This window comes from Crotalus tigris, unplaced genomic scaffold (assembly GCF_016545835.1).
Source record: "Crotalus tigris isolate CLP2741 ecotype Arizona unplaced genomic scaffold, ASM1654583v1 scf7180000017601.7605149639:7615979, whole genome shotgun sequence".
Classification (NCBI taxonomy): domain Eukaryota; kingdom Metazoa; phylum Chordata; class Lepidosauria; order Squamata; family Viperidae; genus Crotalus; species Crotalus tigris.
In genome coordinates, this window is record NW_024096505.1 from 1506355 (window position 1) to 1520183 (window position 13829).

Genomic DNA, 13829 nt, shown 5'->3' on the forward strand with positions numbered 1-13829 from the left:
GCAGTACTGCAGGCCACTTTAGCTGACTGTGTTCAGCAGGTCAGCGGTTCAAATCTCACCAGGCTCAAGGTTGACTCAGCCTTCCATCCTTCCGAGGTAGGTAAAATGAGGACCCAGATTGTTGGGGGCAATGTAAATATATATATACATTGCTTACTGGTGTACACTGCTTAGAGAGTGCTTGCACTTAAAGCGGTATATAAGTCTCATAAATAAATAAATAAATAATACTGGAGAAACTGTAATACCCTCTATAAAAGAATTTATCTCAACAGTAATGCATCAGAATATACCTGAAATTTTAAAAATGTTGCCCCTAAGCGATAGCACAGTAAAGCAACGAATTGAAGAAATGCCAGTTAATGTTGAAAAAAACTGGTAAGTATTCTCCAAAACTCTTCATTTTCCATGCAATTGGACGAGTCTACCATTGCAGATAATGCTTTATTGATGGCATATGTATGTTACTTTGATGAAAACAATACATTACGAGAAGAAATGCTATTCGCAATAAATCTCATTACAGATACAAGAGGATTATATTTAATACTGTGAAATCATACTTTACAAAAAATAATATTCCTTTGAATAATATTGTTGCATGCGCTACTGATGGAGCACCATCAATGGTAGGTCACTATCGTGGATTTGTTGCTTATTTGAAGGAAGAAGTGCCAAGTGTTTATATATTCATTGTGTGGTGCACAGACAACATCTTGTAGGAAAATATCTAAGTACAAGCCTCCATTCATCATTAACTATAATAATTCGAGCCATAAACAAGATCAAATCCAATGCAAAAAATGATAATTTCGACAGCTTTGCCAGGACGATAATGAAGATTTTATTACGTTACTTTTGCACACACAAGTTCAGTGGCTGTCAAAGGGTACATCTTTTGTAGCATTATATGATAGTGTCATACTATTTTTTGAAAGTAATAATGAGACCAATCTGTATCAACAGTTAAAAACAGTAAAGAATGATGCCTTTTATTTGGCAAATATTTTCAAGAGATTTCATGATGTCAATTTGCAGCTTCAAGGAGCTAATAAAACTCTTATAGGTTGCCAAAGTATTGTGTCATTATTTATTGACAAACTTGAACTATTTCGTTATAATCTGTTGAAGAGAGAATTTCATCAGTTTCCTGAATTATCATCTATAAAAGATGATGTAACTCCAGAGGATATTGACAGATTTAGTAGCCACCTCAATGAACTTAAATTGGACATGGAAGATATTTTGAAATTGAAGGTGTATGACTGGATGAAAAATCCTTTTACTGCAAATATTGAAGAGGCTGATACAACTTGCCAAGAAGAACTGTTAGAAATTAGATATGATGAAGAAAGTAAATATAAATTCGATAGTGGTGGATATGAAAACCTATGGCAAAGTAAAAAAATGCCTGTCTTATATCCAAATATGTGGAAAATGATATTCAGTTTATTGATACCTTTCCCTACCTCATATCTTGTGGAATCAGGCTTTAGTGCTGTTAATCATATGACAAAGAAAGAAACCGCCTGAATATTTCCGAAAGAGGAGACCTTCCTTTGTTCCTTACAAAAATTGAGCCAGATATTCAGTATTTAGTTTCGCAGCATCAGCCTCAGGGATCTCATTAATAATTTAATTAATTAAAGGTAATTCCATCAAACTTCATGCTTCTATGTATGCAAAGTATAAATAAAAAGATAGATTTAACTACAGTAAGTTGTTTTATAAAGATTTATTCTGCCAAACTTAGCAAAAGTCTGACATAAAGTATTTGGTAAGTAATTATTATTATATGCTTTAACTTGCTGTAACTCTGCTTTATAAATTTTATAAAGTAAAGTTACTTCCCTACTTTATAAATCACCATTACTGTGGAACCGGTGGGCAGTTAGAAAATTTTACTACTAACAGAGATACAAAAGTGGGCGGTAGGTATAAAAAGGTTGACTACCCCTGGTTTACAATGTGGGTTCTTAATCCAGATTTACAGTTTAGTAATCAGAGTTACTAGTTCACCCATAACTGATACCATACTTGTATGCTTTTGTTTATTTTATTTATACAGTATATCTTCCTACAATTGATTCCAAAAACAATTAACAAGATGAATAATTACACAGAACAGTAACAACGTAAGTAGATATAGACAATTCCTAGCCATCATTAAAAACAATTTTGATGTATCTTTCGTAGTAACATTTAAGTGGTACAAATTTATGTTAATCATAGAAACTTAACATCAGTGAGACACATCAACACTTTGAATGCTGTTTTTGACAACAGTATCTCACTTTAGTTCTGGAATGAATGAAACAAAAGGATCCTTCCAAATTAAAGCTTGCTTAAACTTTGTTAGTTGCTGGTGAAAGATAAGCTGCCAAAGGCAGATTCCTACAGAAAGAAATATGCAATTGATTGCTCCCAGTTCAAAGTCTTGCTTTTTATTTGTTAAATTTATATATTTCCTGTAGGACCCTAAAGCAGCATAGTAAAAATCTTTTGTTTTACTGTTATCCCCCAAAAACCTTTGGGAGATAGATTGGATTAAAACAAAACCAATGCCTTTCCTAGATTTTAGAGAATTATTTTCTACTAAAAACAAAACTCTTAAGACACTTATAAACCTGGGCTACCTTATTGGGAGTGCAAAAATCTGGGGTAAGACACTGCTGCAGCAGTCTGTTTTTCCTTCTTGCCATCTGGTGGTAATTTACGAACTATTATGGATCAGTACGTGGCAATTTCCACCAGATTGCCATAGTATGAAGCACGAGGGAAGGCGGGAACAGAACAGTTATCGACATACATTTAAAGAAACGGTTGCCTGAACTTCGTCGAAGGATGAATCAGCAAAGGAAGAAGCGGGTGAAGAAATTAAAAGAACCCGTCATGAGTCAGCACAGAATAACTGGCAAGTCGCCGGAGGAGAAAGGTGGTTCCCTGTGTAAACGTAACTGTAGACGGAAGTCATTCTTCGCTCTTGCGCAAAAACTCCACTTCCTCCTCCCCCGAAAAAGGAGCTGGAGACGTAGATAGCCCGACCTTTTCTGAGAAGCCGAGCCGATGCCTTAAAATAAACCCTTAGGGGCGTCTTCTGATTGGAAGAAGACAACCAAAAACTCCTATAACTTTCATTCCTCACTGCTGGTGGAGATTAAAAAAAAAAAAAAAAAGTAAAGAGGAACACGTCTGAAAATGTTAACAGCGAGCTTGAAGCTCTGATGTTTAAGAAACACAAGCGTCTTTCACTTAACAGACCTCTGAGGCTACTACCTCACTAGAGAGTTAATAAAATATACTTCTGTTGATTGATATATCGGCGATATTTTTTGACAAGCAGGTGGAAAACTAAATGATGGAATTTGCTACTTCAAGATGAGGTAAAGACAGCTTGGATGACTTTAAAAGGAAACGTAGACAAAGTTCTTAAAACAATGGCTACTAGTCATTATAAGTTCATATTAGGTACATAAGATTATATGCCTTGAACATTAGTTGCTTTAACATCCAAACTGAAGGCCCCCAAAGCACTTAATTAGATGGACCCTTTGATCCAGCACAGGTGAGCTCTCCTAATATTTTTATGCTTGTATATAGCATTTAACCTAATATTTAATGTTTAAAATGCCTTCCAAATAATTCTCCAAATATTTCTCCAAATATTTAAAATATTATTTAAACATTTTATCTTGTCTCTCAAGATTCTTGAAATGCTTAGCAATGGTAGTACAGAAAAACAATCTAAACAAGAAGTGCATCAACCATACCTTTAAATCAAATATCAGATGCTACTGTATCTCCTAAGCCCCTGGTGAATATTTGATGCATTAATAAAAGAAAGAATGTATATACGAGGGACGACATTATGAATTCTAACATTCAGGTTCAACTGGGGACTTCTGAGCAGGGCATCCGAGAAAAATTAGCTTTCATACGGGAAGGACCAGCATTCATAATTGACAGGGGAAAGGGCATATATAGTTATTTAAACATTAGTGTGCCTGCTGCTTGGTTTGGAAAAGGTGTGGAAATATCCTGTAAATTCAGAGTAACTACAAAGTTCTGAGTTCCACGCTGTCTCAACGTTATCTCGTTTTAACAGCCTGACGAGAAAGCTATACAATCCCCCCAAAAGAAAATCCAATCACCGCCGATCACTGCCACTCTACCACTTTCATGAGTTTATACATGCACGCTAGGCAAGACGAACAAGCAATGTGCGCACATTGCTGCACTGAGGCAGCATCTTCTCATTGGTTCTCCGCCTTTCCCTCACGCCCTCCTTCCAGCCAATCACTGCTTACTCTTTCCCTAAAAGATAAAGTGGGTTGGGTAAGATCTTCGCACACGCTGAGCTCGCGGTTGGCCGTCGGCCGGCGAGTATCTTCTGGCAGGAGAGGGTTTTCCATCTACCGAGTGGAATCTGCTGTCCCTTTTCTCATTTTAATAAAGCAAGTAAGTATTAGTGGTGCAGTATTATTAGAAAAAAACGCTTATTTCTGTAATAATTGACTTTAGGATGCGGCTCCTGTGTTCAGGGCACTAATAAAGTACAATCCCTATCGTAGTCCGGTTAGTAATTCCTATTCTTGCCGGTGCCGCCTAAGGCTAGTAGAAATAGGGAGTACGTCAACAGCTGGAAGGCCAGTTTCCCTACTGCGTAGTAAAGTACCAGCTCAGGAGGTTATTTCATCTAATAAGGGGAGGGAGGAGAGAAATAGTGGGATGGGGCAACTGCAGCTCTAAATTTACAGAGCTGGGAAGTGGAGGAGGGTTCTTTGTTCATGGAATTCTTGGTGAGAGACCTCTTATTTCTTCTCCTTCACCTTGTGGTTGCATCATCCTGACGTAGGACAGGTGAGCTAAAACGAGAATCTCGAGGAAAGTATAGTAGCATTCAGTAAATGTTTTAATTCTCGTTTATAGTGTTATGCTTCCAAAATATAAACTCTTAAACGAGCAGTGAAGGATAGCATGTTGGAAGATGGAGTACTACTTTTCTTGGTGGCTTCTATATTTCTGCTTCTCTTTTTGAAGTAAAAGAGGCATGTAGATTGAGGGCTAGAGCCCTGAAATGATGCGTATCTCAAATGGCCTGTTTGTGAGTTTCCCAGGCATGTTTGAGTAACCTCTAGCTGTGAAACAGGTATCTTAGCTTGGTACAATACTTTACTCAACACTAAATTCTGAGTTCCTGGAGTTAATTCTTAATTAACTATATGCAGCTCTGGTACATATGTACTGTTTAACAATTGATGAGACTTTAGTTCAGATTTAAAACATGTGACATTATGTTACAATCAGCTGTCTCCATGGTCTCAGCTCATCCTACTAGAAACAATATTTAGCACACTCCAGGCCTCTTTATTAGGCAGGGTCATCTTGTGGGAACTAAGAAACATGCCTTCTTTGTTGCAGGGCCTCCCTATGGAACAGGCCACTGAGCATTATCTTGTTTCTCCCCATATATTTAAAGAAAATATATTTTTATCATGTGAATTTATCAAGCAGATGCAGAATTTAATTATGGTGATACTGAGTTATGTAGAGTAATAATTTGGATATTGTACTTGTAAAATTTGAGGCATATTCAAGATTTTTAATTTGCAAGCAATACTGGAACAAAATATGGAATCTTTTGTCAAGTGGAGCCAGAACATATATGTATAAGACAATAAGTTACCATGAGCTGAGTATGTTTCTTAAATTTTTAAATTACTATGAAGCAAAATAAAAACGGATTTCTCCTTAGATTCCTTTTGAACTAAAAGAGCAAACAAATCCCAACATGAGTGGAACAGGTAATAGAGATGTTGCATGGGATTGCTGGGACATGTTTTAAAATGATTAAGAAAGTTTTGGAGCATAATTTACAAAATGTTTTAATATGAAGGGATTTAATAGCAGCCACCAATTTGGTTGAATAGTGTGTTGCAAGGGATTGCATGCCATACCCACCCTTCAGGCTAAATGTCAGTCTTTCTCAGCTAATATGCCAATGGTGTGGTTTTGTTTTCTGCAAACTACTTTCTACCAAGGAGCATTAACGTATAGAAGCTAATAAACAATTCTTTCAAGTTATAAAGTTAATAATTATACATAGTCCATCTATTTGTATACAAAATGTTATAAATATACTGTTGTACACAATTGGTTTCTTTTTAGTAATTGGGAATCTTTAATGAGCATAGTATTATCCATAGCGTTCTTTACAGCTTATTTAGTTTTATTAGTTAGATAAAATCACACAAGTCTATGAAATCCATTTTCTGCTCTTTGGTAAACAGCAACATGATGGATAGCTGCTGCATGATCTGTTCATATAAAATTTATGACCCTGTCTGCATGTATTTGTTTTATCCTACCTTTTTATTAACTTAAGGCAGCATGCATACCAAATACTTCTGTCTCCTATTTTTCCCATAACAACTAACCTATAAGTGGATTGGGCTGAGAAAAACTGAGAATTGGTCCAAAGTCTCCCTGTCGGCTTTCATATTTAAAGGAAGACTAGAACTTACATCTTCTAGTTTCTTGCCCAGCAGCTTAACCACTGCACCCAACTGTCTGTCTCTTTTAAACTTTTTTACAGTTAAAACAACTTTGGGTTGAATTATAGTACTTTTAATTTTAGGATGAAAGAAAGTATACCATAAACATCAGAGTTCTTTTTACACTCCCAATATGTTATAAAAGTAACATTCTGGCCTCTTTCTAGCCTTTTTGGAGGAAACCTATTGACTTCCATTCTCCAAACATAACCGTCAAATACTTATGAGGTGGCCTTTATTGTACATACCCCAGTGCATCTACCTATTCTCTCTGATCTACTCATAAAAACTGCCTGTCCCCCAAATGTGCCTAGCTGGAGTGGTGGATTAGGAACAGAGAATCTCATGCTGTGACTCCATCACAGCCATGGGAGTTTAATGAGTGATGTTAGATTATTCACTTTCTCTCAGTCCAGTATATCTCACAGATTCTATATGGCGTGGGGCACTAGTTGAATTTGTTAATACCTCACCACTTGTGATGCTTGACTGTATTCCTTAGATCAGTATGTCTGTTGCAAAACATGCCATTCTTGACCCTAAAAGTGCTAATTCTACTCTAGAAATTTATTGAACTATTACACAAATGTGTAGATGAGCAGCATTCATGGCAGTAAGAAATTTAAAAATGCAAATACTTAAAAACATTCCAGTTACAGTACTGCGGTCTCAATATCTCTGTCAGTGAATGTGGGAAGTGGAAAATGAAATGAATCCTTTATTTCAGAATTTGTGTCTGAAGTTTATGTCTGAGAAACCAAAATGGTTGGTGACACTGCTCTGGGAGTAATGAATACATTTTGGGAGCTGTGAAGAAGAAACCCCTTTACATTGAAAATACTAATGAATTTCATGTTTCCATGAGCATGCATTGAAATGTAAGACAATTCATTTGCATTTGCAAAGGTGACCTTGTAGCATTAAAGACACAGAGAAGAATTATGTATCTTTATGTCTCTCATCTCTGCACATTCTGTAGTTTGTTCTGTGTCACTTATCCTTTCTGCAATAGTTTGTTTGCTCCTACTCCTAATACCAGCAACCAAGAGTCTTAGACTAACTGCATAAATAGTGGCAACATTTTGGTTTTCCTTGAGTATATATTTTCTCAGATATTATTCTTGCTTTTTCTGGGGAAAGTGCCGAATTTATGTTGAATCTGAGGAGAATTGAAGTGTTGCTGGGAACTTTGACAATGTTTCTTTTGTCTAGTGATTGAATACTTGGTGAATATTGGTATTTATTTGGAAATATATGCCTTGCTAAGTATTAATAGGTGTGTCTTTATATGTATTTACATAATATTAAGTATATGTTAATATGTCCTGATTATGACTTATAAGTTACTTGAAGTATATAGATACACTTGAAGTTTGACTTTAAATTCTCCCCCCCCCCCACATACACATTTCTCTCAACCTGTGTCTCACACTGAGAAATGGACTAGAGTGTTTCAGCAGCTATCTCTGAATGTGTTACTTTTTCTTTAAACAAAGTGACCTCAGAAAGCTGATGCTTCAACTGGTACCATCCAGACTGCATGACTGTAGTGCAATTTGTATAAGGCTATCTATGAGTGCAGTTAAAAAGTTCAACTAGTTCAACTAGGAGAAACTGAATTGTATCTTCCTTAAACAATTGGATTGACTACCTATAGTTTTCTGGACAAACATAAGTAATTTTTATTTCAAGAAAATACCTCTCTCAGCACTTGTTAAATCTGTATGTCTTCAGATGCCATCAGCCACTCTGGAGGAGACTTGGAACAAACCTTCTTGGTTGTCATTTGTGTTGAGGAATAGCTCTTTACATATGAAAATGGGTAGATCTTCTTTTGGGGGTCTTCAGGAGAACCATACCATTCTTTTTTTTCATTCAGCCTAATTCTTAATAACATCTAGTACAGTGTTTTTCAAACTTAGCAACTTTAAATTGCATGAACTTCCCATATATTGAAGCATGCTGATTGGGAAATTCTGGAAGTCTCATCTTAATGTCAAGTTTCGTAAGCACTGATTTAATGGTGTTCCATAGTTTAATAATCTTTTTTAGTTTTAGTATATTTGAATGGTTTAAAATTCTGTATAAAACTATCCAATATGTTTAGAAAGAGCAATATGAAACGGATATGGATATGGATATGCCCTGTTATGACATCAGGTAATTGAGGCTTCCTCCCCAAAATATTTTTGGCACCTGACTTCAGTTTCTGTTTTTATCTCCAGAGCTCACTGGTTCCAAACTGTTTTGCCCTCTAGACAAATCAGTTCCATCTAGATTAGAATTTTTCCTTGTACACAATAGGTTATTTTACCCACTGAGTGCCTTAAGCTTTCTAGGGGTGGTGGGGGAGGGAGGAAATGTATTATTTAAAATTGAGAAATCAGACACTGAATCAGAAGAATGTGAAAAAGAAACATGAACTATCTCTTACACTATGTACACAGACCAATGATTCATGGTTATTAACATAACCGAATAATCATATTCTTTCTATATCTATTTTTACCTCTCCTCTGCCTGTGGATGAATATATCTGCCATAATTCTGTTCCTGAAGCTAGGCTAATTTTTTTTTCTAATTACCCAAATGCCTGTAGTTTAACTGTTTATTCCATAGATCCATCGCTTCATCATAAAAATGCTGCATTACTTGGGGCAGGGAGAGGAGGGAGAAGATACTCTGGTTATAGGCTTTTGATTTTCTGTAACTTAAAAATGCTTTCCCATTTTGCACAATATCTTCACTTGTTAACAACTATATATTATATATTTTATATATTTATGTATATATATTACTGGGAATACTTTCTGAAAATTTCTGAGCTATTGTTTCCCTTACATCCCCCCCCCACATACCTCACAGACCAGAATTTCGAGAATTCCAAGCCCCCCCCCCAGTTTCAGGAAGGTACAGAAAACATAAATATTAATTTGCTTTTCAATTAAATTATAAACTTTATTTATCCTTTAAAGATATGAAGTGCATAAATCCTGGACATACAGTATATTTAGTACATAGAAGGAAGCTATGTATATGCCATCAGATGAAGGATTGATTGATTGATTGATTAGTTTTTTAGAATGCTGTAATTTTATGACTCCCAGTAATTTTGAAAAATAAAATGTCCATTTAATATATTTAAAACATAATCCATGAAACAGCATAACCATTAATTAAAATTAGCTGGCAATCCTAAACAAGACAACAAGCCAGTAGCCTGCTAATGCTAGTCATGGGCAAGTCATCCTTATATAACCCTAACCCAGGGGTAGGCAACCTTGGCGCTTTTATGACTCGTGGACATTAACTCCCAGAATTCCTGAGCCAGCATGGCTGGCTCAGGAATTCTGGGAGTTGAAGTCCACGAGTCATAAAAGAGTCAAGGTTGCCTCTCTGGCTCTGGCATTACGATTGAAGAACTTAAAACCCTTCCAAGCAAATTTTTTGAAAGGGAACATTAATGCCCTTACCCAACCTATTTTTAATATTGAGCATAATAACAAGCAAATCTGTCTGCTCCTCCTCTTCCAGATTATAGATTTGTATGTTTTATTACAGACTGATCCTGGCGTTTATCATTCTCAATCTGAGACCATAAACAATCGGGCCACCAAGACCTAAGACTGGAGAAGCTGGGGCAGATTGACAATTCCCTTCCCCTAGAATGGCCTACCTCTCTTCCTCCAATGTATTTTACTCAATCTCAGTCACTGAGATCTACTCTTTATTTATTTGTTAATCAAATTTATATGGCTCCCTATTTCATGGAAAGTAACTCTGGCTGGTGTACAACAATCCAGTACTATTTTTCCCACTACCACCACTCCCAATTCTACATTTTAAGCCAACAGCCAACTATAGTTAACTTATTCAGAAATTATAACTACAGAAAAATATGGAGACCAGTGATCTGGTGACATAGTTCAAATTGACACTTCGTGTAGTTTACTACCCGTTGCCTTCTATGCAATCAGTATTCTGAAAGCCTTTGAGCAGCCTGTCTCATCTCAGATTGGGAGAGTCTGTTCTTCTACTTCTTATTCTGTGTGGCTATCTACTAGCTCAGGGCTTTTCAACCTTTTCACCCATTGTAACACTTTTAGAATATGGCAACATCCGAGTACCACCAGGCGCCTAGCAAGGGGTCAAAAACCTGATGACCCCCCCCCCAAAAAGGAAAAAAGTGATAAAGTACAGGTAGTCCTCGACTTACAACAGTTCGCTTTGTGACTGTTCGAAGTTACAATGGCACTGAAAAAAGTACCCTACAAGCCACAGCCAAGCAAGACACCTGCCTGCCCACCCGGTGGCGCTCTTCCTCCTGTCCAAGGTTTTTATTGTGAGCATTTCTGTTGAGGATTGGCAGCGGGGGTGGGGTGGGGGTGTTTGGTTTTTATTCCCCGTCTGTTGGAGCCCGGCACTAATCCTGGCGCTTCCACTGAGCCCTGACAGCCCCAAAGAAGTGCCGATCAGCTGGAAAGTGGTACTGATCCTGGGGCTTCCGCTGAGCCCTGACAGCCCTGCAGCTCCAGCCATCTCTCGCTCAGGCTTGTGCAGTGCTGCCACCGGTTCAGCTCATTCCCCTCCCCCGCTACCACTTTCCTAGGATGGTCGCGTACTACCTGCCAGGTTCCAATGTACCACAGGTGGTACCCATACCACTGGTTGAAAAGCCCTGTACTGGCTCACCACCCCACATCCTTATGATCTTGATATAGGATAAGGTTTCCATTAGGAAGAGAGAATGGCTGATAATTGGTGTCAGCCGCACTAGATAGTGCAGATCAGAAAATCAATTCCACAGAAGGACTAGAACTGTGCTTTATTAACATAGGCTACATAACAGAATCTTCTAAATCTAATTATTCTTTACCTCCCCTCCTCCTTATAACCCAGTGAATCAGAAAGATGTATGCCTGAGCTGTTCTTGAATATCATCTTGATTTCCTCGTCTTCCCTTGGTCTGGTGCAGTGAAACATGTAATATTGGTGCCACATAGTTCCCAGCTTTGCTTTCCTCGTTTTGAATCAGCTGGAAAGAAGAAAAAAAAATTAAAGTCCCCACATATTCAACCAGTCCAAATGTCTCCTGTCACCACTTCTGATCGCTGATTCAGCAATCAATTCTGTCTGTGACAGGCCTTCTAGTTGGTAGATCAGTACTCAGAACTCACTGTCTATGCTGCAGTGGATCCCTCCATGTTAATCATTTAATGCCAGTTGCTTCAGCTCCAATTCTGACTTATTCTGAATCTTCATAAGAACTTTTGGGATCTTTGTAGTAATAAATTATTTAAACTTGCTTCCAATCATAAGCTGGCAGCTTCATTTGGTCCATAACCTGCCTAAATTCTTTGTACATTTTCTAATCTTATAACTAAATATCTTTCTTAATTGCAACAGATAAGCTTATTCTGATCATACCACAGCCAAAATATAAACTAATGCCCTTACATCCATAACTAAACTGACCAGTCACCAAACAAAATGGGAAAACATTGTACATAACATTTGTACAAAAATGGCCCCCTTCAATTTTATGATTGTTACGTAAGTTTTGAACATAACATTGTCCATTGTGCGCTGAACTAAAGTCAGAATTACTGGGTACATTTATTAACCTGAAATAGAAAGGCAATTCACCCTCTAAATAATTAACTGTTGACTGAAGTAATATGTGAAAGGTGCAAATGATTTCAAACTTCCGGCCTTCAGAAAAGTCTGACTCTGGATATTCATCTTCTTGTAATAGAAAAGCAGAACTTTTTTAACTGTTTCCCTGTTTAGCCTTCTTGCATCATGTCCATCCTATTTTATTTTTCTTTTCTTGCTCTCCTAATGTGCAACTATGCTTCCTCTTATTCTAGCTCAATCCTTTCTTTTCTCCCTCCTTCCCTCCCTCCCTTTCTCCAGTTTTTTCATACAGTGATTAATTACTTCTGTGTGAGATATTTTATTTTACTAGCAACTTTAGTCAGTTTTATAATTTTATTTAACTACTTTTTTTGCCCACATCTAATCCTTTTTTAGCATGTGGCTTCTGGTAAAATATATGTGTATTTGTGTATGTACTTGCTTATATGCACACATATGTGTCATATGCACATAATTATGCAAAGGAGAAAATTTTCAAGATTTGTTTCTGAAATTGGCAACCAATGTTGACAAGTTATAAAAGCTGAGTATTATGAAACCTTTGTCAAAATTAAAAAATGTATTTGGGATGAGATCATTTTTAACACAGAGTTATCTTTATGTAAATACAGTATAAATTATTTTGTCTATACAGTATTACAAAATACCTGGAAATGGCACCTGTGATAATGTAGGAATGGTAAACACAGATAAACAAAAAGGAATAACTAGATTTCTTTTGGCTTAATCCACATGTAGTATTTAGTGAATTAAGGTGCTTTACAACTTATAGTATCTGTGTTTATAGCTAATATTTGAAGAGGAGCAACAAAAGCTTGTTCAGAAGTTTGTTAATATCATAGAATTGAAAAAGCTCATTTAAGTCATCATGCCCTGCCTTTACTTAGTGTAGAATACAAATATAGGCACCATTGACAAATGTTTGTCTAACCTCTGCTTGAATATATTTAACAAAGCAACTCAAGAACTCTGAGTCTAATTACTTCCTCTTTCTGCCCTCTCATATCCTGAGGATTTTTCCATGAGAATGTTTTTCTAAGCATTCTGTTGAAATTTTCCTTGTAAGACAAGTTATGGCTTGCTTCTCTGGCTAGATTCTCAATTAAAACTCGGAATGGACGTACCACATCCGTCCTAGCCCTCCTTGTTTCTCTCAGTTGTTTTTGATCATGGTTTCCTTCCAGATTGGCTTAGAGGTTTATGATTGGGAACTACAGTGTTGCAGTCCTTCTCCTTCCCCAGAGCTGTTCTAGTTAGTGTTGCGGGGAGTGAAATCTAGCCCGAAATCTAGCCCAAGGTCTGTAGTACATGCAGTCCCTCAGGATTGTATTCTCTTTCTGCTGTTGGTCATTAACACATACACAAAATTGCTGGGAGAGGTCATTTGTCTGAGGGCAGCATAATTTAAAAATCACAGTCAATTGACTTGATAAGAAATAAAATAATAACCTGAAACAGAGACATATAAGTATCTACAAAGTGGTAGAGAAAAAACCCTTCATCCAACAGATCATGGTGGTCTCTAGATCCAATGTCTAAAGAAAAGTATCAGGTCTTTAATGCCTTCCAAAAGGCAGGAAGGTTAGGGCCATCTGAATCTCAATGGGGATTTTGTTC

The 13829-nt window shown here is 36.9% G+C and overlaps 1 protein-coding gene across 2 annotated transcripts in view; it reads left to right on the forward strand.

The window, feature by feature from the left end:
* Positions 1-4323: 4323 nt before the first annotated feature.
* The window catches only part of LOC120319641 (cystathionine beta-synthase-like protein), a 40109-nt gene continuing 30603 nt past the window's right edge, over positions 4324-13829 (forward strand). Inside the window, exons 1-2 of one of the 2 annotated variants that reach the window (XM_039368722.1) lie at positions 4345-4458; positions 5756-5804. In XM_039368722.1, the coding sequence (XP_039224656.1) occupies positions 5792-5804 (13 nt within the window). In that variant the 5' untranslated portion in view covers positions 4345-4458; positions 5756-5791. Of the gene's footprint in view, positions 4459-5755; positions 5805-13829 lie in introns of both variants that reach the window. The other variant, XM_039368727.1, reaches the window with a different exon arrangement.